The sequence below is a fragment of the Hydra viridissima genome, unplaced genomic scaffold, assembly GCF_058129835.1.
Source record: "Hydra viridissima isolate aposymbiotic clone 2 unplaced genomic scaffold, HvirCarnegie_v1 scaffold_2, whole genome shotgun sequence".
Taxonomy (NCBI): domain Eukaryota; kingdom Metazoa; phylum Cnidaria; class Hydrozoa; order Anthoathecata; family Hydridae; genus Hydra; species Hydra viridissima.
The window spans coordinates 27,335,488-27,359,386 of NW_028324301.1; the positions used below are offsets into that span (position 1 = coordinate 27,335,488).

The 23,899-nt window shown below is 35.7% G+C and overlaps 2 protein-coding genes and 1 long non-coding RNA gene across 3 annotated transcripts; 1 reads left to right on the forward strand and 2 right to left on the reverse strand.

Moving 5' to 3' along the window:
* Positions 1 to 996: 996 nt before the first annotated feature.
* Positions 997 to 8,270, reverse strand: LOC149892703 (uncharacterized). The gene is made up of 5 exons (XM_090080114.1): positions 8,198 to 8,270; positions 2,136 to 4,955; positions 1,838 to 1,903; positions 1,522 to 1,578; positions 997 to 1,364 (listed from the first exon to the last, which is right to left on the reverse strand). Exons 2-5 carry the CDS (start codon positions 4,924 to 4,926, stop codon positions 1,045 to 1,047), a joined length of 3,234 nt encoding a protein of 1,077 aa, XP_089936240.1. The 5' UTR covers positions 4,927 to 4,955; positions 8,198 to 8,270; the 3' UTR covers positions 997 to 1,044.
* Positions 8,271 to 12,803: 4,533 nt separating this feature from the next.
* LOC149892704 (uncharacterized) lies at positions 12,804 to 22,729 on the forward strand. The gene is made up of 3 exons (XR_016450175.1): positions 12,804 to 12,933; positions 17,757 to 17,851; positions 18,659 to 22,729. It is a non-coding gene; the product is annotated as an uncharacterized LOC149892704 (long non-coding RNA).
* LOC149892705 (uncharacterized) lies at positions 18,501 to 23,177 on the reverse strand. Its single transcript, XM_090080116.1, has 4 exons — positions 19,639 to 23,177; positions 19,340 to 19,405; positions 19,024 to 19,080; positions 18,501 to 18,866 (listed from the first exon to the last, which is right to left on the reverse strand). Exons 1-4 carry the CDS (start codon positions 22,427 to 22,429, stop codon positions 18,547 to 18,549), a joined length of 3,234 nt encoding a protein of 1,077 aa, XP_089936242.1. The 5' UTR covers positions 22,430 to 23,177; the 3' UTR covers positions 18,501 to 18,546.
* Positions 23,178 to 23,899: the final 722 nt, after the last annotated feature.

Sequence of the window (23,899 nt, forward strand, 5' to 3'; positions counted from 1 at the left end):
TGCATAAATACAAAAACTGCATTGCCAAAAATAGAATTTGTTGTCTAGAAAGACCTTTTAAACTTTGTTTCTTTCGTTTTTTGACTTAGTGAATCGCGATCTGGTTTTTCTTAGGCGCGCTTGTTTCTTAGTTGTTTTTTTTGTAAAGAAACTTTATTCAGACGTTTTTTTTTACGCAACTCCTTTAACATTATTTTTAACAAAGTATTCTTTTATACGTGTTTACATTGAAATAAAACCCTTTGCGTAAATAGAGATAAATTAGAGAGCAAAAGTACATAAAAAGCCTCGCTACTTTGCAGAAGAAGAATTGGATGGCAAGATTCGTGTGCTTTCTCTTTCGTTTAAGGTACTTCTTGAATATTTTTTCAAAGAAAAGTTAGCGTAGTTTTCCCCTTTTAAGTTTAGCTTACGCAGCTTGACATCACAAAACGCAAAAACCAATAAGGCATGATAAAATACAAGATAAACGTAAAATAAAATAGAAGTGAAACAAAAGTTAGACTGCATAAAAACAAAAAAAAAAAAAAAAACATAATATACTTCTATGTATGTTTACATTGAACTAAATAAAATCCTTTGTGTAAAGATATGAAAAAATAGAGAGTAAGAGTTCATAAAAAAGCCTCGCTATTTTGCTGAAGAAGAAATGGATGTCTAGATCTTTTAAAATAAGGAACTTTTTGATTTCTTTTTCCGAAAAATGGTTGGAGCAGTTTTCCTTTTTTAAATTTCACTTATGCAGTTTAACATCACAGGAAATATTATTTTGCTTTTTAACAAACTCTTAAAAACATCAGAAGTAATTCTAAATGCAACTCTATTAAAAGTTTTCACAGAATAACAAAACGACTTCTTTTTTTTTTTTTTAAAGATAAAAAAAAGTTTGAACTATCTTTAAATAAGAAATGTGAGAACAGTTTAACAGAACTTCTTGTTTATTATGTCTTTAGCGAAACAGATAAAAATATTTGCAAAAGCATAGATAAAACAAACTACACAAAAGGCCCATCTTTATTGCCAAACTGAACAAACTTATCTAAACTACATAAATGGTTTCACGATATTGCCATATTGAACAAACTTTTCTAAACTACCCTCTTTTTGAATTTTTAGCTTCATGTTTTTAATTTTGTCTTTAATATGGCTTTGGTAGGAGTACTTTTGCAAGACATGAATGAGCTTGTCACTGCTATGATTTGCCAAGATGCCAAGGTAATCTTTGTACGAGCAACTTGAGCTTACATCTGTAAACACGTCTTGCAAGATGTATGCCAACACCAAAGCTGCACATCGTGGAAAACTTCTGGTGTTGAACCATTCGTTGTGGCCAGGGCAAGCATTCAGCTCTTCAACTATTTCATCTAAAATTTTACAAACTCAAGTCATAACACAAAGTGATTAAATCAAATATTCATTTGGTTCTGAAGTAAGACAAGATTTATTCTGTTTTTTTATTTATTTTTTTTTGTTGACCTTATTGTTTGCACTGATAGCAATAACTGGTTTTTGAAAGATTACCTAAATGGCATTGGCTAACTTCTGCTTTGTTTTCCTTTGTTCTTGGCTGAGTTGATCCTGAAATAAAATAAAACCATGTTCATTTTTCTAATTCATAAAAACCATCAACAGTTTCTAAGTGTTAGAGATGATAACAAGCTGTGCATGATTTCTAACGGTGATGTTTCTAACTTCATCATTAGAAATCGGGTAGACACAACTTTCTAAAAGTGCACTTAGCAATGATGGCTAGTTTTTGTTAACAGTTAACCATCTGAAATTGTGCAAGAAGAGGTTTGTGTTTATATATCTTTGTATAAATTAGGTTTTACATTACCGATGAGTTCTTGAGTGAAAGATGGCATTTCCAACTTGATTTTTTTTCTTCTTGGATCTTTTACTTCTAAAACATAATCAGTTTTAGTATCATTCACTTGTATAAACATTTAAGCAATCACAGAATTAGCCTGCAACAAATACATACACACTTCTGTGTTGTTTTTTTGTTTTGTTTTGTTTTTTTTACAGCTCTAACAATAACAATAGAGCAAGGAGTTGATTTGGGCATTTTCATTTTTTGAAAGCGTGTTGAGATTTGCATAAAAATCAAAAATCAAAAATCAAAAAGAATTTACCTCTGGATGTAGAGGCAAGACTTTGGCTAAATAGGCTACCAACAGATTGAACAGCATAAGGTGAGAGCTGCTTTGCAAGAACAGTACCAGCCTGTTGGACAGGAACAGCTGAAACTGGATCAGATGAAAGAAACAAACTGGGTTTGGCCAATGTTTGCTGAAAAGCAACAAGGCTAGGAGTCAGAGGAACAGAAAAGACCTCTTTTGAAGGACAGAAAGCGACTTGCTGAGAAGGAGAAGCAGAAACAGGTTTGGCAACCACTTGCTCATTAAAGTAAACTGGAGAAAGTTTTGCATGGTGTTCAATAAAATCCGGTTCATCAGGAAATAATGTTAATGCAAGAGGAGAACAAGCTGTGCCAACAGGAACAGCTAGAGTCTGATCTACATCCATACAAACAGCTTGTTCGTTAGGAACTAGTTGTGCAAGAGCAGGGGATAGTTCAAGAACTGGACCAGCGATTGTTTGTTCAGATGGAACAGACGAAACAGGAGTTGAGGTAGGTTCACACAAGAAATCTACGGCATGGTCGTTGCTATCCTCTAAAGGAACATTGTTTTCTACAGCTGGAGAAAACGGAACCACTGTGGTACAGCTGAAAGTAGCAGCACATTCTTCAGAGTCAGAACCGGAGTCTAAATCTTCCTCAAAGATGTCCTCAACCTCATGAAAACCGTACTCCTCTGCATTAGTTTGGAGCCAGTCCATCACATCCTTCTCCTTCTTTGGTGGTCTCTCAGACTTTTCAACAGTCAAAGACTCTATGACTCCGAAGGACTGTCCGATGCCCAGGGCAAAGCGCAACTCCTCTGCAGCGTTCCACTGGGACACATAAAAGCTATCCATTGTGTTCCTGCTGTGCTTCATGTAGAGTGTAGCAAACCGCTCGCGATCTTCTTTGCTGTTGTTGGCAAAGTAAGTGGCTATCGAACCGCGAATGCAAGTGGGAGTAAGACGCTTCATGGGAATGTTTACTTGGCTTTTTCTGAAGCAGGACGTCAGGCAAGAGGAGATAGCAGAGGAACCCATCTGGTAAACAGGCACTCTAGTTGCACCGAGTGTCACACATTCGTCTTTGTTGGGTCTCATCGATGGAAAAAGGGGCCTGTAGCAGTCGCTCAACTCCAAAACAGTCTTGGTGTCTGCAGCCATGTAGTGAGAGTCGTTGACAAGAAGGTCTCTGTATCTCAGCAAATAAATATCGATCAACACTTTCAAGTCGTTCGGCACTAGAATGTTTTTGGCTCCGTACTTGTATGCTGTTTTGTAGCGCTCTTGCACAATGCAATATCCACACTCACTCTTCTCAGCAGCCATGTAGTCTCTAATGTTTAAAAGAGCAATGTTAGATTTTCTTAAACTGTTAATTACAGTGACAGAGAGCAGAAGATGGTTTCGTAGAGACACAGCATTGTCTCTAGTCGGTGTAAGAGACGGCTTTCTAATCGATTCCACTAACTGTCTTACGTATGCAGACTTGCCATATTCGTTCAGCAAACTGACATTGATGATGTTGATGCATTTTTTGCTTTTCACAAGGCTCCTCCTCAAAGAACGAAAGGGCCTCAGCACTTTTTGTAACTCCTCCACCTTGCAGCGCAAACGTCGGATGGCCTCATGAGAAAGTCCGAAATAGACATTCCTGGCTTCACTGAAACGAAACAGGAGACAAAGGTAGACAAGGCGGTTGTACAACGTGTGACAAGACATGGCTTTTGTTTGGTCAAGTTCACTCAGCTTGGAATTGAGCTGAATGTTTTTAAAGTGCATGGAAAAGTATCTATCCTCCAAAACGTTGGAATTGGTGAGAGCGTTCGGGTGCAGCGTCAGCGTGCTGTCACAACATGTCAATATTTCAACAACTGCATTTTTGTAGATCTTTGCTTGTGACAAAGTGTTGTTGTTGGCTACCACAAGCCACTTTTCAAAATCTCTGAAGAGCTCATCTGCTGACTGGTAATAAAAGTGAAAAGCATCTTTGTCCAGCTGAAACAAGAGTCTCTTATCTTCTGTCAAGACGGAGGAGTTGGAAACCAAGTGCTTTAAGGAATTAAAATCAGAGTCTAGGACGGATTCGGTGTTCAGCTCTTTGTTTTCTACAGAGGTGCAGTGGTTTGCAGAAGGAGCCTCGGACGAACCAGCAACTGATGAGGGCAAGCTTAAAAGAGGATCAGAGGAAAGAACCGGAGAAGAAAAAGAGGAGGAAGGCCCAGGAGCAGAGGATGCAGAGCCTGATGCAGACGCTTGTTCAGCTACTGGCTTAATACCAAAGAAGGCAGGTCGAATAAATTGAGGGACATAGAGCTTGTCGTTGTCGTATCGCTTTGCCTCTGCAATCTTTTGTTTGATCGTCTTGGAATCGTAGAAATGAGTCTCTTTCAAGTGTATGTCCAGTCGGTCGTAATACTTCCAACATTGCAAACAGGGGTAAGGTTTTGGACAGCCGGACTTGCGTTCGAGACGAGCATGCTGAAACTTCCTGACCATTGCAGAGTAAAAGATGGAAGCTTCATCCAAAGTCCAAGAATGATCTTTTTTAGTCAAGTGTCTTTTAATGCTTGTGGAGGAATGTTTGCACAAAGGCATCGGACAGCTAACAGCGTACCTCTTCTTGGTACCATAGAAAGGTACAACCCTGTTTACGGAGCCACACGCTGCAACTAATGCGGCCCTGACTTTGTTTTTGAGCTTTAAGTCTCTCTGTTCTTGTGACTGCCTTCTTTTCTTTTTTTTCGCTTTAGAGTTCGGAGAAGGGGCAACAACAGTGTTGTTTTCTTGTGAAGAAGACATGTTCAGGTGTTTGTTTGCAACGGTTTATGCTAAAAAAAAGAAGACAGTTAGTGAGAGTGTTTTTCTTCTGCCTGCATCCTGGAATCCTGGAATGTTTACAACTGCAGGGAAGAGCTGTGTTTTTTCGAATCCTCTGCAAAAGAGAAAAAAGAAAGAAAAGAGAGCAACAAGAAGAAGAACAAAGTTTCCACTAGCAAATGAAAAAGAATGAGAGCAACTAGCATTACATGCATGGTGGCAGCAGTGATTGCTATTATGAGAAGGAGAATGAGAAAAAAAAAAAAAAAAAAGAAACAAATAAATAAAGAGATGGAGTTTGAGAGGATCTCGCAACCATATGACTCAAAGAAAGAAACTGTGTTGAAAAAAGGCAAGAGAGGGCAAATAGAACTTGCTAACAAGGACAAATGACAGACATAACTACAACAGTAACAACTCTCATTGCAAGCATAATAACAACAGCATCAGCATCACTGACTCAGAGAGTGTTGACATAACAAAAAAGAAAACAAAAGTACAAGCCAAGTGGGGGAACATTAACAAACACTCATTGCAACTATAACAACAACAACAACAACAGCAACAGCATCACTGACTCAGAGGGTATTGATAAAAAAAAACAAGCAAAACAAAAACAAACAAAAAAACAAATAAAAAAACAAAACAAGCAAATTGGGTGAACAGTAACAACTCTCATTGCAAGCATAATAACAACAACAGCATCAGCATCAGCATCACTGACTCAGAGAGTGTTGACAAAATAAAATAGACAATAAGCAAGCAAAGTGGGTGAACAGTAACAACTCTCACTGCAAGCATAATAACAACAACAGCATCAGCATCAGCATCACTGACTCAGAGAGTGTTGATAAAATAAAACAGATTATAAACAAACAAAGTGGGTGAACAGTAACAGCTCTCATTGAAAGCATAATAACAACAACAGCATCACTAACTCAGAGGATATATAAAAAAACAAACAAACAAACAAACAAAACAAAAACAAAAAAAAAACAAGCAAAGTGGCTGAACAGTAACAGCTATCATTGCAAGTAAAATAACAACAACAGCATCAGCAACATCATCACTGACTCAGAGAGTGGTGATAAAATAAAACAGATTAAAAAACAAGCAAAGTGGCTAAACAGTAACAACTATAAATACAAGTAAAATGACAAAAGCAGCAACAGCATCACTAACTCGCAGGGTGTTGATAAAAAAAAAAGCAACAAACAAATAAAGCAAGCAAAGTGGGTGAACATTAACACTCATTGCAACTATAATAACACCAACAGCAACAGCATCAGTGACTCAAAGGGTGTTGATAAACAAAAACAAAGGCACAAACAAAACAAGCAGAGTGGGTGAACATTAACAACACTTATTGCAAGCATAATAACAACAACAGCATCAGCATCACTGACTCAGAGAGTGTTGATAAAATAAAATAGATTATAAACATGCCAAGTTTGTGAACATTAACAAACACTCATTGCAACTATAACAACGACTACAGCAACAGCATCACTTACTCAGAGAGTGTTGAGAAAAAAAACAACAAAAAAAACAAAAACAAAACAAAACAGAAAACAGAAGTACAAGCCAAGGGGGGGAACATTAACAAACACTCATTGCAACTATAACAACAACAACAGCAACAGCATCACTTACTCAGAGGATATTGATAAAAAAAACAAACAAACAAACAAACAAAACAAGCAAAGTGGCTGAACAGTAACAGCTATCATTGCAAGTAAAATAACAACAACAGCATCAGCAACATCATCACTGACTCAGAGAGTGGTGATAAAATAAAACAGATTAAAAAACAAGCAAAGTGGCTGAACAGTAACAACTATAAATACAAGTAAAATGACAAAAGCAGCAACAGCATCACTAACTCGCAGGGTGTTGATAAAAAAAAAAGCAACAAACAAATAAAGCAAGCAAAGTGGGTGAACATTAACACTCATTGCAACTATAATAACACCAACAGCAACAGCATCAGTGACTCAAAGGGTGTTGATAAACAAAAACAAAAGCACAAACAAAACAAGCAAAGTGGGTGAACATTAACAACACTTATTGCAAGCACAATAACAACAACAGCATCAGCATCACTGACTCAGAGAGTGTTGATAAAACAAAATAGATTATAAACAAGCCAAGTTGGTGAACATTAACAAACACTCATTGCAACTGTAATAAGAACAACAGCAACAGCATCACTGACACAAAGGGTGTTGATAAACAAAAACAAAAACACAAGCAAAGTGGGTGAACATTAACAACACTCATTGCAACTATAACAACAACAACAGCAACAGCATCACTGGCTCAAAGGGTGTTGATAAAATAAAGAAATAAAAACAAAACAAGCAAAGTGGGTGAACAGTAACAACTCCCATTGCAAGCATAATAACGACAACAGCAACAGCAACACCATCACTGACTCAGAGAGTGTTGATAAAATAAAATAGATTATAAACAAGCCAAGTTGGTGAACATTAACAAACACTCATTGCAACTATAACAACGACTACAGCAACAGCATCACTTACTCAGAGAGTGTTGAGAAAAAAAAAACAAAAACAAAAAAAAAACAAAACAGAAAACAAAAGTACAAGCCAAGTGGGGGAACATTAACAAACACTCATTGCAACTGTAACAACAACAACAGCAACAGCATCACTTACTCAGAGAGTGTTTATAAATAAAACAAAAAACAAAAACAAGAAACAAAAATACAAGCCAAGTGGGTGATTACTAACAGCGCTAACAGCAGCAACAACAGTGTCTTTAGAAACAACAAACAAGTACAACAGCAACAACTGCTTTTACAGAGTATAACAATAACAACAACATGGCACTAACAACAACAAAAGGGTTGGAATAAAAACCTGTAGGCAAAAGGAGAGCTGCATTCAGACAAGATCGATTACAAAGAGGCTCTTCTTTAGGACAGAGGAGAAACTGCTTTTGAGGGACAGAGGGACTTTTGTTGTTGTGGTTGTTGTTGTTGTTGTGCAGAAACCAACAAACTTTTATTGAACCGAATATAACCGAATATAACCGAAAGTCTTGTTTGCTTCTGTTTTGTGCCATCAAGAAGGGAAAACAAAACATCACAAAACAAACGAAGCAAACGAAACAAACAAACAAACAAACGAACGAAACAAACAAAAAAAAAAAAAAATTAAAAAAATTAACAAACAAACAAACAAACAAGCAAACAAACAAAAACAAATAAGAAAAACAGAAAACGCAGTACCGAAACCTCGCCATTTTTTATCCTTCCTCAAGCTTTCTCTGGGCGCCAAAGACCGAGAAAGTTGAGCAAACGTGACGTTGAGGGGGGGGAGGGGGGTACTTAAGGACAGCAGACCGACCAATGGCACGCTTAGGAGAGACCCACGTGAATGCTACATTTTCTTTCTATGTACGCTGAATCCGCTCAAAGTCTGGAATTTCCAGCATTCACGTGTCATCACTCCAGCCACCAGATTGGCCCACACTTTGCACACTTTCAAGACTAGAAACTCACTTGTGCTCAATTTGAGCAAAAAAAAAAAAAAACTAAGTCTCGCATGGCGACAACTTTTCCAAAAGCAAACAAAGGCAAACGAAGGCAAACGAAGAAAAAACAAAAACAAATAAACAAAAACAAAACCGAATAGGGAGAGAGAGAGTGAGTCGACTCATTTCTTTCGACTGCCTTAAACGAGAAGTCTAAAACGTTTAAAAGTTGAAAACTAAGTTTTTTAAATGAACTGCACCGAAAAAACTTTACGACAGTTTAGCTGGTTAAAAACGCAGAGGAAAATATTTTATAAAATTTAAGCGTTCTAAAGATGTCCATTTTTGTTTTTGGCTTTTTTTTATTTTGGTTTGTTTCTGGCTTGTTTCTTTCTTTAAATTCTAGCGATCGAGCATATTTGAACGGTTTCATCAACCTGTCGGCGCACGTGCTCGAGAGCTAGAACTTTGATTGCTTTTGTTGTTGAGAATTGAGAATGTCCGAGCAGGTTTTTTTTATCGATTTCATCGCTTGTGGCGAGGCAAAAATCAAAACGCTTTTTGGACGAAAGAAAAGAGATTAAAAGGAAAAAAGAGAAGAAAAAAAAAACAAAAAAATAGGTTATGTGTTATGAACATTTATTTTCTCACGCGATGACGTCTAGTTTTGTTAGAGTAATTAAAATATGGTATCAAGTTTGTAATTTCTATCTTATTTTTAGTTACGGATAATTGCCAATTATGTCACGTTTAGTATACACAACGCTGTTTTCTTAATAGCAATATGATACAAACAAGTTATAAAAAAAAAAGCGTTCGCTCGATCTTCCTTAGTCAGTTGAACAAAAAGAAATTTTCACAACATATGATTGATTTGGTTGTCCTAGCAAGCTGTTTTAGCAAACGGCTAGAGGTTGCAACTGTTGTTCATTGAAAACGAAAAATCTAGCGTCAGCAACAAATTTTTGAATACATAATGTACGCAAAAGTGGCACTAACAAATGAAAATGTAAAAAAACTGTTTACCTTGATGCCAGACTCGCAGAGATGTTGTCGCTCGTTGCTATCGACTGCGAACAGCTTTGTTGTTTTTCGAAGTGCCTCTTCATTCTACTTATAGCCGAAGTTTTGGCTTCGAAAAAAAATACGAACGTCGTTAAGCTCAACGAGCTGCTTTAATTGTTGTTCGTGCGAAAACGAAATGCTTAAAACGGATAAAAGTGTTGGCGTAATTACACTTTTCGACCGCGATGCAGTTTGTCAACTCTAGCGTACTTTTTTGGCTCGTGGAGCAAAAGCCTCATGATAATAGCAAAGGCTTAAAATGTCTTAACATGTCAGCAAAGGCTTAATATGCTTAATAAACTGTGGTTAAGTTTTTGCGGTGCAGTTCATTTACAACTTAATTTGCAACTTGCTGGCACAAGCAAACGTTTATGACTTCTCGTTTAAGACAGTTGAGCGAAATCAGTCGACTCACTCATTCTCCCTTTTCTGTTTTGTTTTTGTTTTGTTTTTTTGTTTTTGTTTTTGTTTTTGTTTGTTTTTTTTTTTTCTTTGTTTGTCTTTTGTTTAAAATGTAAAAAACTCGAAAGGAAAGTTGTTGCTTTGTTTGCTTATTGAAAGTTTTCGCCAGTTGCAAGACTTAGTTTTGTTTTTGTTTACTTATTAAAATATCGAGGAAAATATTTGAGGACATCGCATTCTAATGGTGCCTTTATAACAACATCTAACGATTTAACGTTTAATGTTGTGCTCAAAAAAAAAATTCCTTTTATATCTCTCAATGGTCTCCAACGATAAAACTGCCGACCAATCGCAACGATTAAACAGCCAACCAATGGCAGCTCAATGGTCTCCAAACAAGAGACTGCCGACCAATGGCAGCTCAGTGGTTTGAGAAGTGAGATCATTCGATTTCCTTTTATTATCTCCAGTTTGAACTAGTGCTTGGCTTGTGGTGCAGAAACTAAAACTTCCCGTTTTTGTATTTTGTTTTGAATTTCTTTGCTTTGAGCTTTTTAATCGATCGATAGCTTTAGGAGAAAAGAAGAAACCCCTCTGACGAAGTCTTGGCTTTTTTAAAAACGCTCAAATTTTGGCAAACAAATCTCATACGAAACGCTACTTTGATGTCAAGCTTTCGTTACTCCCTACTCCCTTCTAGCGGAGGGCGGCAAAAAGGTGTTGCATCCTAGAGCTAAAAGTGAGGAGGGAAGCAAGTTTTTTTTTCGTTTTGTTTGCTTTTTTATGTTTTTTGTTTTTTTGAGGGGGGAGAGTTAGAGGGTAAGGGGGTTAGGATTAGAGGGGGTTGGGGTTACGGTTTGGAAACCTGGGGACGAGGATATCAAGCAGGAGTTTAGTGTTAAGGTTAAAGGGCCCACGAGGGGCGTCCTTCAATTGTAAAATGCCTTTAGACGCACGTGTCTAGTCGTCTCGTTGCATCGACCTAGAGGAGTTTTCTGATAGATCTTGCGCTTTGGGCTCAGTTAATCGGTCTGTATCCATTGTAAACACGGTGTCTGCCGTTAGAAAATCGTTAACCAGGCGTTTGTGAGCTTTAACAACCATCCCTTTGAGTTTAAAACGAACGTTTCTTCAAAAGCCACTCGAGATGGAGGTACTCACGGAGGTTTGTTACGGTAACAACCCTGTGGTTTGCCATCTTCTTTCTTTCCGCAGCGTCGCAAACGCATCGGCCGGTCTCTTAGGTGACGAAAAAACGTCTGATCTCTCGACTGGAATGCTTAACGTACTAAGATTAGTAAAGTTAGTACTAAGAGTTGCATCTGGCCGCCGTAATTTTCTTCGATGATGTCTTGAAAATTTCGTGACGTCGTTTTCAAACCTCTAGGGTCGATTTTAACCTTCGACCTTAAAGTCGATTTTAGCCTTCGGTGTGGCTCTGTACAACTTTTGCGGTGAAAAAGCTTGCGCGGAGTCTACAGTTGTATTTAGCCGACAGACGCTGGCAACGCAGAAACAGAATGACTCTTGGGCGGCGCAAACCGAGCGTTCAGCAAATTTCTAGCATTTTACGTCAAAGCGGACAATCTGCACGACAAATAAAGCTAACTTTCTCGTTGCAACAGTTAGTCACTGGATCGTTGGACGAGTGTGTACAGCTGTTTTGCGTCGAAAGCCGACCGGTGGTCGGATGCGACTCTTCTTTTCATTCGAAAATCAGAACCTGGCCATCAGTCGTGTATCACCATCGAATGCTTAATGTAGTGATTTCTCGAAACGACAAAAGCTTGTAAAACAAACAGCTTCGCTGTACTGTTGCCTAATATGTTAACGGATGGCCAGGAACAACCTTGGTCTGTAATGAATGAGTTCGTTTTTCCATTCGAGGCACTAATTACTGCAGTTTTAAAAGTCACCTAAAGTATAAGCTCATCTCTCCATTCAAGAAAAACAAGCATCAGAGTTTCGGAAAGTTTGCATGCACGACACCACCATCGATGATACTTAAACAAACAGAAAATGAATTGCAAAACAGAACCACTGAATTGCAAAACATAACAACGGACAGCTTGTAAAATGCATGGTGATGAGCTTCTTCAATCCAATCAAGGAACCAAGCATCACAGTTTCGGCAATGGTGCATGTGCAAATCAGCAAACTGTGATACTTAATCAAACAACTTCACTGTTTTGCTTAGTTTAAGAACGGATGGCTAAGAACAACCTCGTTAGTGAGTATGAAGTCATCTCTTCATTCCAGGAATTAATAATCAGAGTTTTAGAAGTCTCTTACGTGCGATACTACTATCAACGGTACTTAATCAAACAGCCTCTCAGAATGGCCTAGTTTGAGAACGGAAGGCTAGGAACAACCTTAGTAGTGAGTCATCAGTTCAACTTTTCATTCAAGGAATTAAGCATCTAAAATCTGAAAAATAAAAAGAAGAGCTCTTTGTTAGAAGTTCTTATTTTTATTTTTCCTCAACTTCTATTTCTTTTCTTTTTTTACTTTTTTTTTTTTAATGATAGTTTTTCTTTTTTTTTATCTATTTTGTTCGTTTAAATTAATACAACAGGCGTTTTAGGTCGTTTCTGTAACATTATTTAACACTTTAAATTGTAATAAATATTTGAACAGAAGAAAATCCCTTTCGTAACGTTAAAATGTCATAAGAACATTTCATCTTTACCAAATACGCTTGTAAAAATAGTTTCACTTTTAAAGTTTGTTGTATATGTCTTTTAATTTAGTGAATCGCAATTTGGATTTTCTTAGGCGCACATCTACTTTAGTTGCTTTTTCTTAAAGAAAGGTCACCAGAGTTTTCTTACACAGCCCCTGCAGCATAATCTTTAACAAAATACTCTTTTGAAAAGTTTTACATTGAAATAAACAAAAGCCATTTGCGTAAGTAGAGATAACTTAGAGAATAAAAAGTGCATAAACGCCTCGCTACTTTGATGAAGAAGAAACGGATGACTAAATGCAACTTTTTAATTTCGTGTGCTATCTCTTTCGATTAAGGTACTTTTTGAATATTTTTTCAAAGAAATGTTAGCGTAGTTTTCCTTTTTTAAATTTAAATCATGTTTAAAGGTAGTTTTTGAATGTTTTTTCAAAGAAATGTTAGCGTAGTTTTCATCTATTAAATTTAAATCATGTTTAAAGGTAGTTTTTGAATGTTTTTTCAAAGAAATGTTAGCGTAGTTTTCATCTATTAAATCTAAATCATGTTTAAAGGTAGTTTTCGAATATTTTTTCAAAGAATTGTTAGCGTAGTTTTCCTCTTTTAGATCTAGCTTATGTTTAAGGTAGTTTTTGAGTATTTTTTCAAAGAAAAGTTAGCGTAGTTTTCCTCTTTTAGATCTAGCTTATGTTTAAGGTAGTTTTTGAGTATTTTTTCAAAGAAAAGTTAGCGTAGTTTTCCTCTTTTAGATCTAGCTTATGTTTAAGGTAGTTTTTAAATATTTTTTTAAAGAAAAGTTAGCATAGTTTTCCTCTTTTGGATATAGCTTATGTTTAAGGTAGTTTTTAAATATTTTTTTTAAAGAAAAGTTAGCGTAGTTTTCCTCCTTTAGATCTAGCTTATAATTCAGGTAGTTTTTGAATATTTTTTCAAATAAAAATTAGCAAAGTATAGTTTATTTAGCATGACATCACAAAATACTAAACTCAAAAAGGCAAGATAAAGTATAAGATAAACGTAAAATAAGATATAGATGAAACAAATGTTAGGCTGCATAAAATCAAAAACTGCATTGCCTATCATAAACACAAATGTCTAGTGAGAGCTTTTAAAGTTCGTTCTTTTCGTCTTTTAATTTGGTGAATCGCGATTTGAATTTTCTAAGGCGCACATGTCTTTCAGTTGCTTTTTTCTTAAGGAAAGGTCGCCAGAGTTTTTTTACGCAGCTCCTGCAGCATAATCTTTAACAAAATACTCTTTTGTATATCATTACATAGAAATAAACAAAAACCATATGCGTAAACAGAGATAAATTAGAACGCAAAAGTGCATAAAAAGCCTCGCTACTTTGCTATAGAAGAAGTGGATGACTGTAAATTCGTGCACTACCTCAATGGATTAAGGTATTTTTCGAAAGTTTTTTAAAAGCATAAATAGCGTAGTCTTCCTCTTTTAAATCTAGCTTATGTCTAAGGCAGTTTTTGAATAGATTTTCAAAGAAAGGTTAGCGTACTTTTCCACTTTTAAGTTTAGCTTATGTAGCTTGACAAAACAACACACAAAAAGACAAGATAAAGTATCAGATAAACGTAAAATAAAATATAAATGAAACTAAAGTTAGGCTGCATAAAAAACAAACAACTTAATAATCTACTAGACATGTTTAAGTTGAATTAAGTAAAGTCCTTTGCGCAAATTTGGGTAAATAAGAGAGTAAAAATCCATAAAAAGAAGAAGTGGATGAGTAGATACAATTTTTTAAATTTGTGTGCTATCTCTATTGAATAAGGTAGTTTTCGAGAGTTTTTTCAAAGCAAAATTAGCGTAGTGTTCCTCTTTTAAATCTAGATTATCTCAAAAATAGATTTCGAATAGTTTTTCAAAGAAAGGTTAGCGCAGCTTTCCTCTTTTAACATTAGCTTATGTAGCTTGACATCACAGAACACAAAAAGATAAAATAAAATATAAGACAAACGTAAAATGAAAAATAGATGTAGCTAAAGTTAGGCAGCATAAAAAACCAACAACATAATAATCTACTAGGCATGTTTAAATTGAATTAAATAAAATCCTTTGCGCAAAAATAGGTATGTTAGAGAGTAAAAGCGCATAGAAAGCCTCGCTACTTTGCTGTGAAAGAAGTGGATGACTAGATACAACTTTTTAAAATCCTGTGCTATCTCTATCGATTAAGGTAGTTTTCGAAAGATTTTTCAAAGCAAAAATAGCGTAGTCTTTCTCTTTTAAATCTAGATTATGTCTAAGGTAGTTTTTGAACAGCTTTTCAAAGAAAGGTTAGCGTAGCTTTCCTCTTTTAAGTTTAGCTTATGTAGCTTGACATCACAAAACACAAAATTCAAAAAGACAAAATAAAATATAAGATAAACGTAAAATAAAATATAGATGAAGCTAAAGTTAGACTGCATAAAAAAACAACAACGTAATAACCTACTAGAATCTAATAAAACCCTATGCACAAATGTAGGTATGTTAGAGAGTAAAAGTGCATAAAAAGCCTCGCTACTTTGTTTAAGGTAGTTTTTGAATAGTTTTTCAAAGAAAGCTTAGCGTAGTTTTCCTCTTTAAAGTTTGGCTTATGTAGCTTGACATCACAAAACACAAAACACTAAAAGGAAAGGTAATATAAAAGTTAATCGTAAAATAAAATGTAGGTGAAATAAATGTTAGGCTGCATAAAAGAAAAAAAAAATCGTAACATAATAATCTTCTATATATGTTTGGATTGAATTAAATGAATTCCTTTGCGTAAATATAAGCAAACTAGTGAGAAAAAGTGCATAAAGAGCCTCGCTACTTTGCTGCAGAAGTAGTGGATGACTATATGCAATTTTTTAAAATCGTGTGCTATCTCTATCGATTAAGGTAGTTTTCGAAAGTTTTTTCAAAGTAAAAATAGTGTAGTTTTCCTCTTTTAAATCTAGCTTTTGTCTAGGGTAGTTTATGAATAGATTTTCAAAGAAAGGTTAGCGTAGCATTCCACTTTTAAGTTTAGCTTAAGTTGCTTGGCATCACAAAACTCAAAACTCAAAAAGAAAAGATAAAATATATGATAAACCTAAAACATAATATAGATGAAACTAAAGTTAGGCTGCATAAAAAACCAACAACATAATAATCTACTAGGCATGTTTAAATTGAATTAAATAAAATCCTTTGCGCAAATGTAGGTATGTTAGAGAGTAAAAGTGCATGAAAAGCCTCGCTACTTTGTTAAAGGTAGTTTTTGAATAGTTTTTCAAAGCAAGTTTAGCGTAGTTTTCCTCTTTTATGTTTAGACTATGTAGCTTGACATCACAGAACACAAAGCTCAAAAAGGCAAGATAAAATATAAGTTAATCGTAAAATATAGATGTAACAAAGTTTAGACTGCATAAAAAACCAACAACATAATAATCTACTAGGCATGTTTAAGTTGAATTAAATAATGTCCTTTGCGCAAATATAGGAAAGTTAGAGTAAAAATCCATAAAAAGCCTCGATACTTTGCTGAAGAAGAAGATGACTATATGCAACTTTTTAAAATTGTGAGCTATCTATATCGATTTAGGTCCTTTTTGAGTACTTTTTCAAAGAAAAGTTAGCGCAGTTTTCCCCTTTTAAGATTAGATTATGAAGCTTGACATAACAAACACACAAAACTAACAAAGGCAAGATAAAATATAAGGTAAACGCAATATAATGTATAGATGAAACTAAAGTTAGGCTGCATAAAACAAACGGGTAACAATACTCTTCTATGTATGTTTACATTGAGTTAAATAAAATCCTTTGCGCAAATATAGGTATGTTAGAGAATAAAAGTGCATAAAAAGCCTCAGTACTTTGCTGTAGAAGAAGTGGATGAGTAGATACAATTTTTTAAATTTGTGTGCTATCTCTATCGAATAAGTTAGTTTTCGAGAGTTTTTTCAAAGCAAAATTAGCGTAGTGTTCCTCTTTTAAATCTAGATTATCTCAAAAATAGATTTCGAATAGTTTTTCAAAGAAAGGTTAGCGCAGCTTTCCTCTTTTAACATTAGCTTATGTAGCTTGACATCACAGAACACAAAAAGATAAAATAAAATATAAGACAAACGTAAAATGAAAAATAGATGTAGCTAAAGTTAGGCTGCATAAAAAACCAACAACATAATAATCTACTAGGCATGTTTAAATTGAATTAAATAAAATCCTTTGCGCAAAAATAGGTATGTTAGAGAGTAAAAGCGCATAAAAAGCCTCGCTACTTTGTTAAAGGTAGTTTTTGAATAGTTTTTCAAAGACAGGTTAGCGTAAATTTCCTCTTTAAAGTTTAGCTTATGTAGCTTGACATCACAAAATATAAAACTCAAAAAGACAAGATAAAATATAAGATAAACGCAAAATAAAATATAGATGAAACTAAAGTTAGGCTGCATACAAAACCAACAACATAATATTCTACTAGTTATGTTTAAATTGAATTAAATAAAATCCTTTACGCAAATATAGGTAAGTTAGAGAGTAAAAGTGCATAAAAAGCTTTACTTTGCTGAAGAAGAAGATGAATAGATGCAACTTTTTAAATTCGTGAGCTATCTCTATCGGTGTAAGGTAGTTTTTGAACAATTTTTCAAAGAAAAGTTAGCCTAGTTTTCTTCTTTTAAGTTTAAATTATGTAGCTTGACATCACAAAATACAAAACTCAAAAAGACAAGATAAAATATAAGATAAACGCAAAATAAAATATAGATGAAACTAAAGTTAGGCTGCATACAAAACCAACAACATAATATTCTACTAGAAAAGTTAGCCTAGTTTCCTTCTTTTAAGTTTAGATTATGTAGCTTGACATCACAAAACACAAAAAGGCAAGATAAAATACAAGGTAAACGTAAAATAAAATAGAAGTCAAACAAAAGTTAGGTTGCATAAATACAAAAACTGCATTGCCAAAAATAGAATTTGTTGTCTAGAAAGACCTTTTAAACTTTGTTTCTTTCGTTTTTTGACTTAGTGAATCGCGATCTGGTTTTTCTTAGGCGCGCTTGTTTCTTAGTTGTTTTTTTTGTAAAGAAACTTTATTCAGACGTTTTTTTTTACGCAACTCCTTTAACATTATTTTTAACAAAGTATTCTTTTATACGTGTTTACATTGAAATAAAACCCTTTGCGTAAATAGAGATAAATTAGAGAGCAAAAGTACATAAAAAGCCTCGCTACTTTGCAGAAGAAGAATTGGATGGCAAGATTCGTGTGCTTTCTCTTTCGTTTAAGGTACTTCTTGAATATTTTTTCAAAGAAAAGTTAGCGTAGTTTTCCCCTTTTAAGTTTAGCTTACGCAGCTTGACATCACAAAACGCAAAAACCAATAAGGCATGATAAAATACAAGATAAACGTAAAATAAAATAGAAGTGAAACAAAAGTTAGACTGCATAAAAACAAAAAAAAAAAAAAAAACATAATATACTTCTATGTATGTTTACATTGAACTAAATAAAATCCTTTGTGTAAAGATATGAAAAAATAGAGAGTAAGAGTTCATAAAAAAGCCTCGCTATTTTGCTGAAGAAGAAATGGATGTCTAGATCTTTTAAAATAAGGAACTTTTTGATTTCTTTTTCCGAAAAATGGTTGGAGCAGTTTTCCTTTTTTAAATTTCACTTATGCAGTTTAACATCACAGGAAATATTATTTTGCTTTTTAACAAACTCTTAAAAACATCAGAAGTAATTCTAAATGCAACTCTATTAAAAGTTTTCACAGAATAACAAAACGACTTCTTTTTTTTTTTTTTAAAGATAAAAAAAAGTTTGAACTATCTTTAAATAAGAAATGTGAGAACAGTTTAACAGAACTTCTTGTTTATTATGTCTTTAGCGAAACAGATAAAAATATTTGCAAAAGCATAGATAAAACAAACTACACAAAAGGCCCATCTTTATTGCCAAACTGAACAAACTTATCTAAACTACATAAATGGTTTCACGATATTGCCATATTGAACAAACTTTTCTAAACTACCCTCTTTTTGAATTTTTAGCTTCATGTTTTTAATTTTGTCTTTAATATGGCTTTGGTAGGAGTACTTTTGCAAGACATGAATGAGCTTGTCACTGCTATGATTTGCCAAGATGCCAAGGTAATCTTTGTACGAGCAACTTGAGCTTACATCTGTAAACACGTCTTGCAAGATGTATGCCAACACCAAAGCTGCACATCGTGGAAAACTTCTGGTGTTGAACCATTCGTTGTGGCCAGGGCAAGCATTCAGCTCTTCAACTATTTCATCTAAAATTTTACAAACTCAAGTCATAACACAAAGTGATTAAATCAAATATTCATTTGGTTCTGAAGTAAGACAAGATTTATTCTGTTTTTTTATTTATTTTTTTTTGTTGACCTTATTGTTTGCACTGATAGCAATAACTGGTTTTTGAAAGATTACCTAAATGGCATTGGCTAACTTCTGCTTTGTTTTCCTTTGTTCTTGGCTGAGTTGATCCTGAAATAAAATAAAACCATGTTCATTTTTCTAATTCATAAAAACCATCAACAGTTTCTAAGTGTTAGAGATGATAACAAGCTGTGCATGATTTCTAACGGTGATGTTTCTAACTTCATCATTAGAAATCGGGTAGACACAACTTTCTAAAAGTGCACTTAGCAATGATGGCTAGTTTTTGTTAACAGTTAACCATCTGAAATTGTGCAAGAAGAGGTTTGTGTTTATATATCTTTGTATAAATTAGGTTTTACATTACCGATGAGTTCTTGAGTGAAAGATGGCATTTCCAACTTGATTTTTTTTCTTCTTGGATCTTTTACTTCTAAAACATAATCAGTTTTAGTATCATTCACTTGTATAAACATTTAAGCAATCACAGAATTAGTCCTGCAACAAATACATACACACTTCTGTGTTGTTTTTTTGTTTTGTTTTGTTTTTTTTACAGCTCTAACAATAACAATAGAGCAAGGAGTTGATTTGGGCATTTTCATTTTTTGAAAGCGTGTTGAGATTTGCATAAAAATCAAAAATCAAAAATCAAAAAGAATTTACCTCTGGATGTAGAGGCAAGACTTTGGCTAAATAGGCTACCAACAGATTGAACAGCATAAGGTGAGAGCTGCTTTGCAAGAACAGTACCAGCCTGTTGGACAGGAACAGCTGAAACTGGATCAGATGAAAGAAACAAACTGGGTTTGGCCAATGTTTGCTGAAAAGCAACAAGGCTAGGAGTCAGAGGAACAGAAAAGACCTCTTTTGAAGGACAGAAAGCGACTTGCTGAGAAGGAGAAGCAGAAACAGGTTTGGCAACCACTTGCTCATTAAAGTAAACTGGAGAAAGTTTTGCATGGTGTTCAATAAAATCCGGTTCATCAGGAAATAATGTTAATGCAAGAGGAGAACAAGCTGTGCCAACAGGAACAGCTAGAGTCTGATCTACATCCATACAAACAGCTTGTTCGTTAGGAACTAGTTGTGCAAGAGCAGGGGATAGTTCAAGAACTGGACCAGCGATTGTTTGTTCAGATGGAACAGACGAAACAGGAGTTGAGGTAGGTTCACACAAGAAATCTACGGCATGGTCGTTGCTATCCTCTAAAGGAACATTGTTTTCTACAGCTGGAGAAAACGGAACCACTGTGGTACAGCTGAAAGTAGCAGCACATTCTTCAGAGTCAGAACCGGAGTCTAAATCTTCCTCAAAGATGTCCTCAACCTCATGAAAACCGTACTCCTCTGCATTAGTTTGGAGCCAGTCCATCACATCCTTCTCCTTCTTTGGTGGTCTCTCAGACTTTTCAACAGTCAAAGACTCTATGACTCCGAAGGACTGTCCGATGCCCAGGGCAAAGCGCAACTCCTCTGCAGCGTTCCACTGGGACACATAAAAGCTATCCATTGTGTTCCTGCTGTGCTTCATGTAGAGTGTAGCAAACCGCTCGCGATCTTCTTTGCTGTTGTTGGCAAAGTAAGTGGCTATCGAACCGCGAATGCAAGTGGGAGTAAGACGCTTCATGGGAATGTTTACTTGGCTTTTTCTGAAGCAGGACGTCAGGCAAGAGGAGATAGCAGAGGAACCCATCTGGTAAACAGGCACTCTAGTTGCACCGAGTGTCACACATTCGTCTTTGTTGGGTCTCATCGATGGAAAAAGGGGCCTGTAGCAGTCGCTCAACTCCAAAACAGTCTTGGTGTCTGCAGCCATGTAGTGAGAGTCGTTGACAAGAAGGTCTCTGTATCTCAGCAAATAAATATCGATCAACACTTTCAAGTCGTTCGGCACTAGAATGTTTTTGGCTCCGTACTTGTATGCTGTTTTGTAGCGCTCTTGCACAATGCAATATCCACACTCACTCTTCTCAGCAGCCATGTAGTCTCTAATGTTTAAAAGAGCAATGTTAGATTTTCTTAAACTGTTAATTACAGTGACAGAGAGCAGAAGATGGTTTCGTAGAGACACAGCATTGTCTCTAGTCGGTGTAAGAGACGGCTTTCTAATCGATTCCACTAACTGTCTTACGTATGCAGACTTGCCATATTCGTTCAGCAAACTGACATTGATGATGTTGATGCATTTTTTGCTTTTCACAAGGCTCCTCCTCAAAGAACGAAAGGGCCTCAGCACTTTTTGTAACTCCTCCACCTTGCAGCGCAAACGTCGGATGGCCTCATGAGAAAGTCCGAAATAGACATTCCTGGCTTCACTGAAACGAAACAGGAGACAAAGGTAGACAAGGCGGTTGTACAACGTGTGACAAGACATGGCTTTTGTTTGGTCAAGTTCACTCAGCTTGGAATTGAGCTGAATGTTTTTAAAGTGCATGGAAAAGTATCTATCCTCCAAAACGTTGGAATTGGTGAGAGCGTTCGGGTGCAGCGTCAGCGTGCTGTCACAACATGTCAATATTTCAACAACTGCATTTTTGTAGATCTTTGCTTGTGACAAAGTGTTGTTGTTGGCTACCACAAGCCACTTTTCAAAATCTCTGAAGAGCTCATCTGCTGACTGGTAATAAAAGTGAAAAGCATCTTTGTCCAGCTGAAACAAGAGTCTCTTATCTTCTGTCAAGACGGAGGAGTTGGAAACCAAGTGCTTTAAGGAATTAAAATCAGAGTCTAGGACGGATTCGGTGTTCAGCTCTTTGTTTTCTACAGAGGTGCAGTGGTTTGCAGAAGGAGCCTCGGACGAACCAGCAACTGATGAGGGCAAGCTTAAAAGAGGATCAGAGGAAAGAACCGGAGAAGAAAAAGAGGAGGAAGGCCCAGGAGCAGAGGATGCAGAGCCTGATGCAGACGCTTGTTCAGCTACTGGCTTAATACCAAAGAAGGCAGGTCGAATAAATTGAGGGACATAGAGCTTGTCGTTGTCGTATCGCTTTGCCTCTGCAATCTTTTGTTTGATCGTCTTGGAATCGTAGAAATGAGTCTCTTTCAAGTGTATGTCCAGTCGGTCGTAATACTTCCAACATTGCAAACAGGGGTAAGGTTTTGGACAGCCGGACTTGCGTTCGAGACGAGCATGCTGAAACTTCCTGACCATTGCAGAGTAAAAGATGGAAGCTTCATCCAAAGTCCAAGAATGATCTTTTTTAGTCAAGTGTCTTTTAATGCTTGTGGAGGAATGTTTGCACAAAGGCATCGGACAGCTAACAGCGTACCTCTTCTTGGTACCATAGAAAGGTACAACCCTGTTTACGGAGCCACACGCTGCAACTAATGCGGCCCTGACTTTGTTTTTGAGCTTTAAGTCTCTCTGTTCTTGTGACTGCCTTCTTTTCTTTTTTTTCGCTTTAGAGTTCGGAGAAGGGGCAACAACAGTGTTGTTTTCTTGTGAAGAAGACATGTTCAGGTGTTTGTTTGCAACGGTTTATGCTAAAAAAAAGAAGACAGTTAGTGAGAGTGTTTTTCTTCTGCCTGCATCCTGGAATCCTGGAATGTTTACAACTGCAGGGAAGAGCTGTGTTTTTTCGAATCCTCTGCAAAAGAGAAAAAAGAAAGAAAAGAGAGCAACAAGAAGAAACAAAGTTTCCACTAGCAAATGAAAAAGAATGAGAGCAACTAGCATTACATGCATGGTGGCAGCAGTGATTGCTATTATGAGAAGGAGAATGAGAAAAAAAAAAAAAAAAAAGAAACAAATAAATAAAGAGATGGAGTTTGAGAGGATCTCGCAACCATATGACTCAAAGAAAGAAACTGTGTTGAAAAAAGGCAAGAGAGGGCAAATAGAACTTGCTAACAAGGACAAATGACAGACATAACTACAACAGTAACAACTCTCATTGCAAGCATAATAACAACAGCATCAGCATCACTGACTCAGAGAGTGTTGACATAACAAAAAAGAAAACAAAAGTACAAGCCAAGTGGGGGAACATTAACAAACACTCATTGCAACTATAACAACAACAACAACAACAGCAACAGCATCACTGACTCAGAGGGTATTGATAAAAAAAAACAAGCAAAACAAAAACAAACAAAAAAACAAATAAAAAAACAAAACAAGCAAATTGGGTGAACAGTAACAACTCTCATTGCAAGCATAATAACAACAACAGCATCAGCATCAGCATCACTGACTCAGAGAGTGTTGACAAAATAAAATAGACAATAAGCAAGCAAAGTGGGTGAACAGTAACAACTCTCACTGCAAGCATAATAACAACAACAGCATCAGCATCAGCATCACTGACTCAGAGAGTGTTGATAAAATAAAACAGATTATAAACAAACAAAGTGGGTGAACAGTAACAGCTCTCATTGAAAGCATAATAACAACAACAGCATCACTAACTCAGAGGATATATAAAAAAACAAACAAACAAACAAACAAAACAAAAACAAAAAAAAAAACAAGCAAAGTGGCTGAACAGTAACAGCTATCATTGCAAGTAAAATAACAACAACAGCATCAGCAACATCATCACTGACTCAGAGAGTGGTGATAAAATAAAACAGATTAAAAAACAAGCAAAGTGGCTAAACAGTAACAACTATAAATACAAGTAAAATGACAAAAGCAGCAACAGCATCACTAACTCGCAGGGTGTTGATAAAAAAAAAAGCAACAAACAAATAAAGCAAGCAAAGTGGGTGAACATTAACACTCATTGCAACTATAATAACACCAACAGCAACAGCATCAGTGACTCAAAGGGTGTTGATAAACAAAAACAAAGGCACAAACAAAACAAGCAGAGTGGGTGAACATTAACAACACTTATTGCAAGCATAATAACAACAACAGCATCAGCATCACTGACTCAGAGAGTGTTGATAAAATAAAATAGATTATAAACATGCCAAGTTT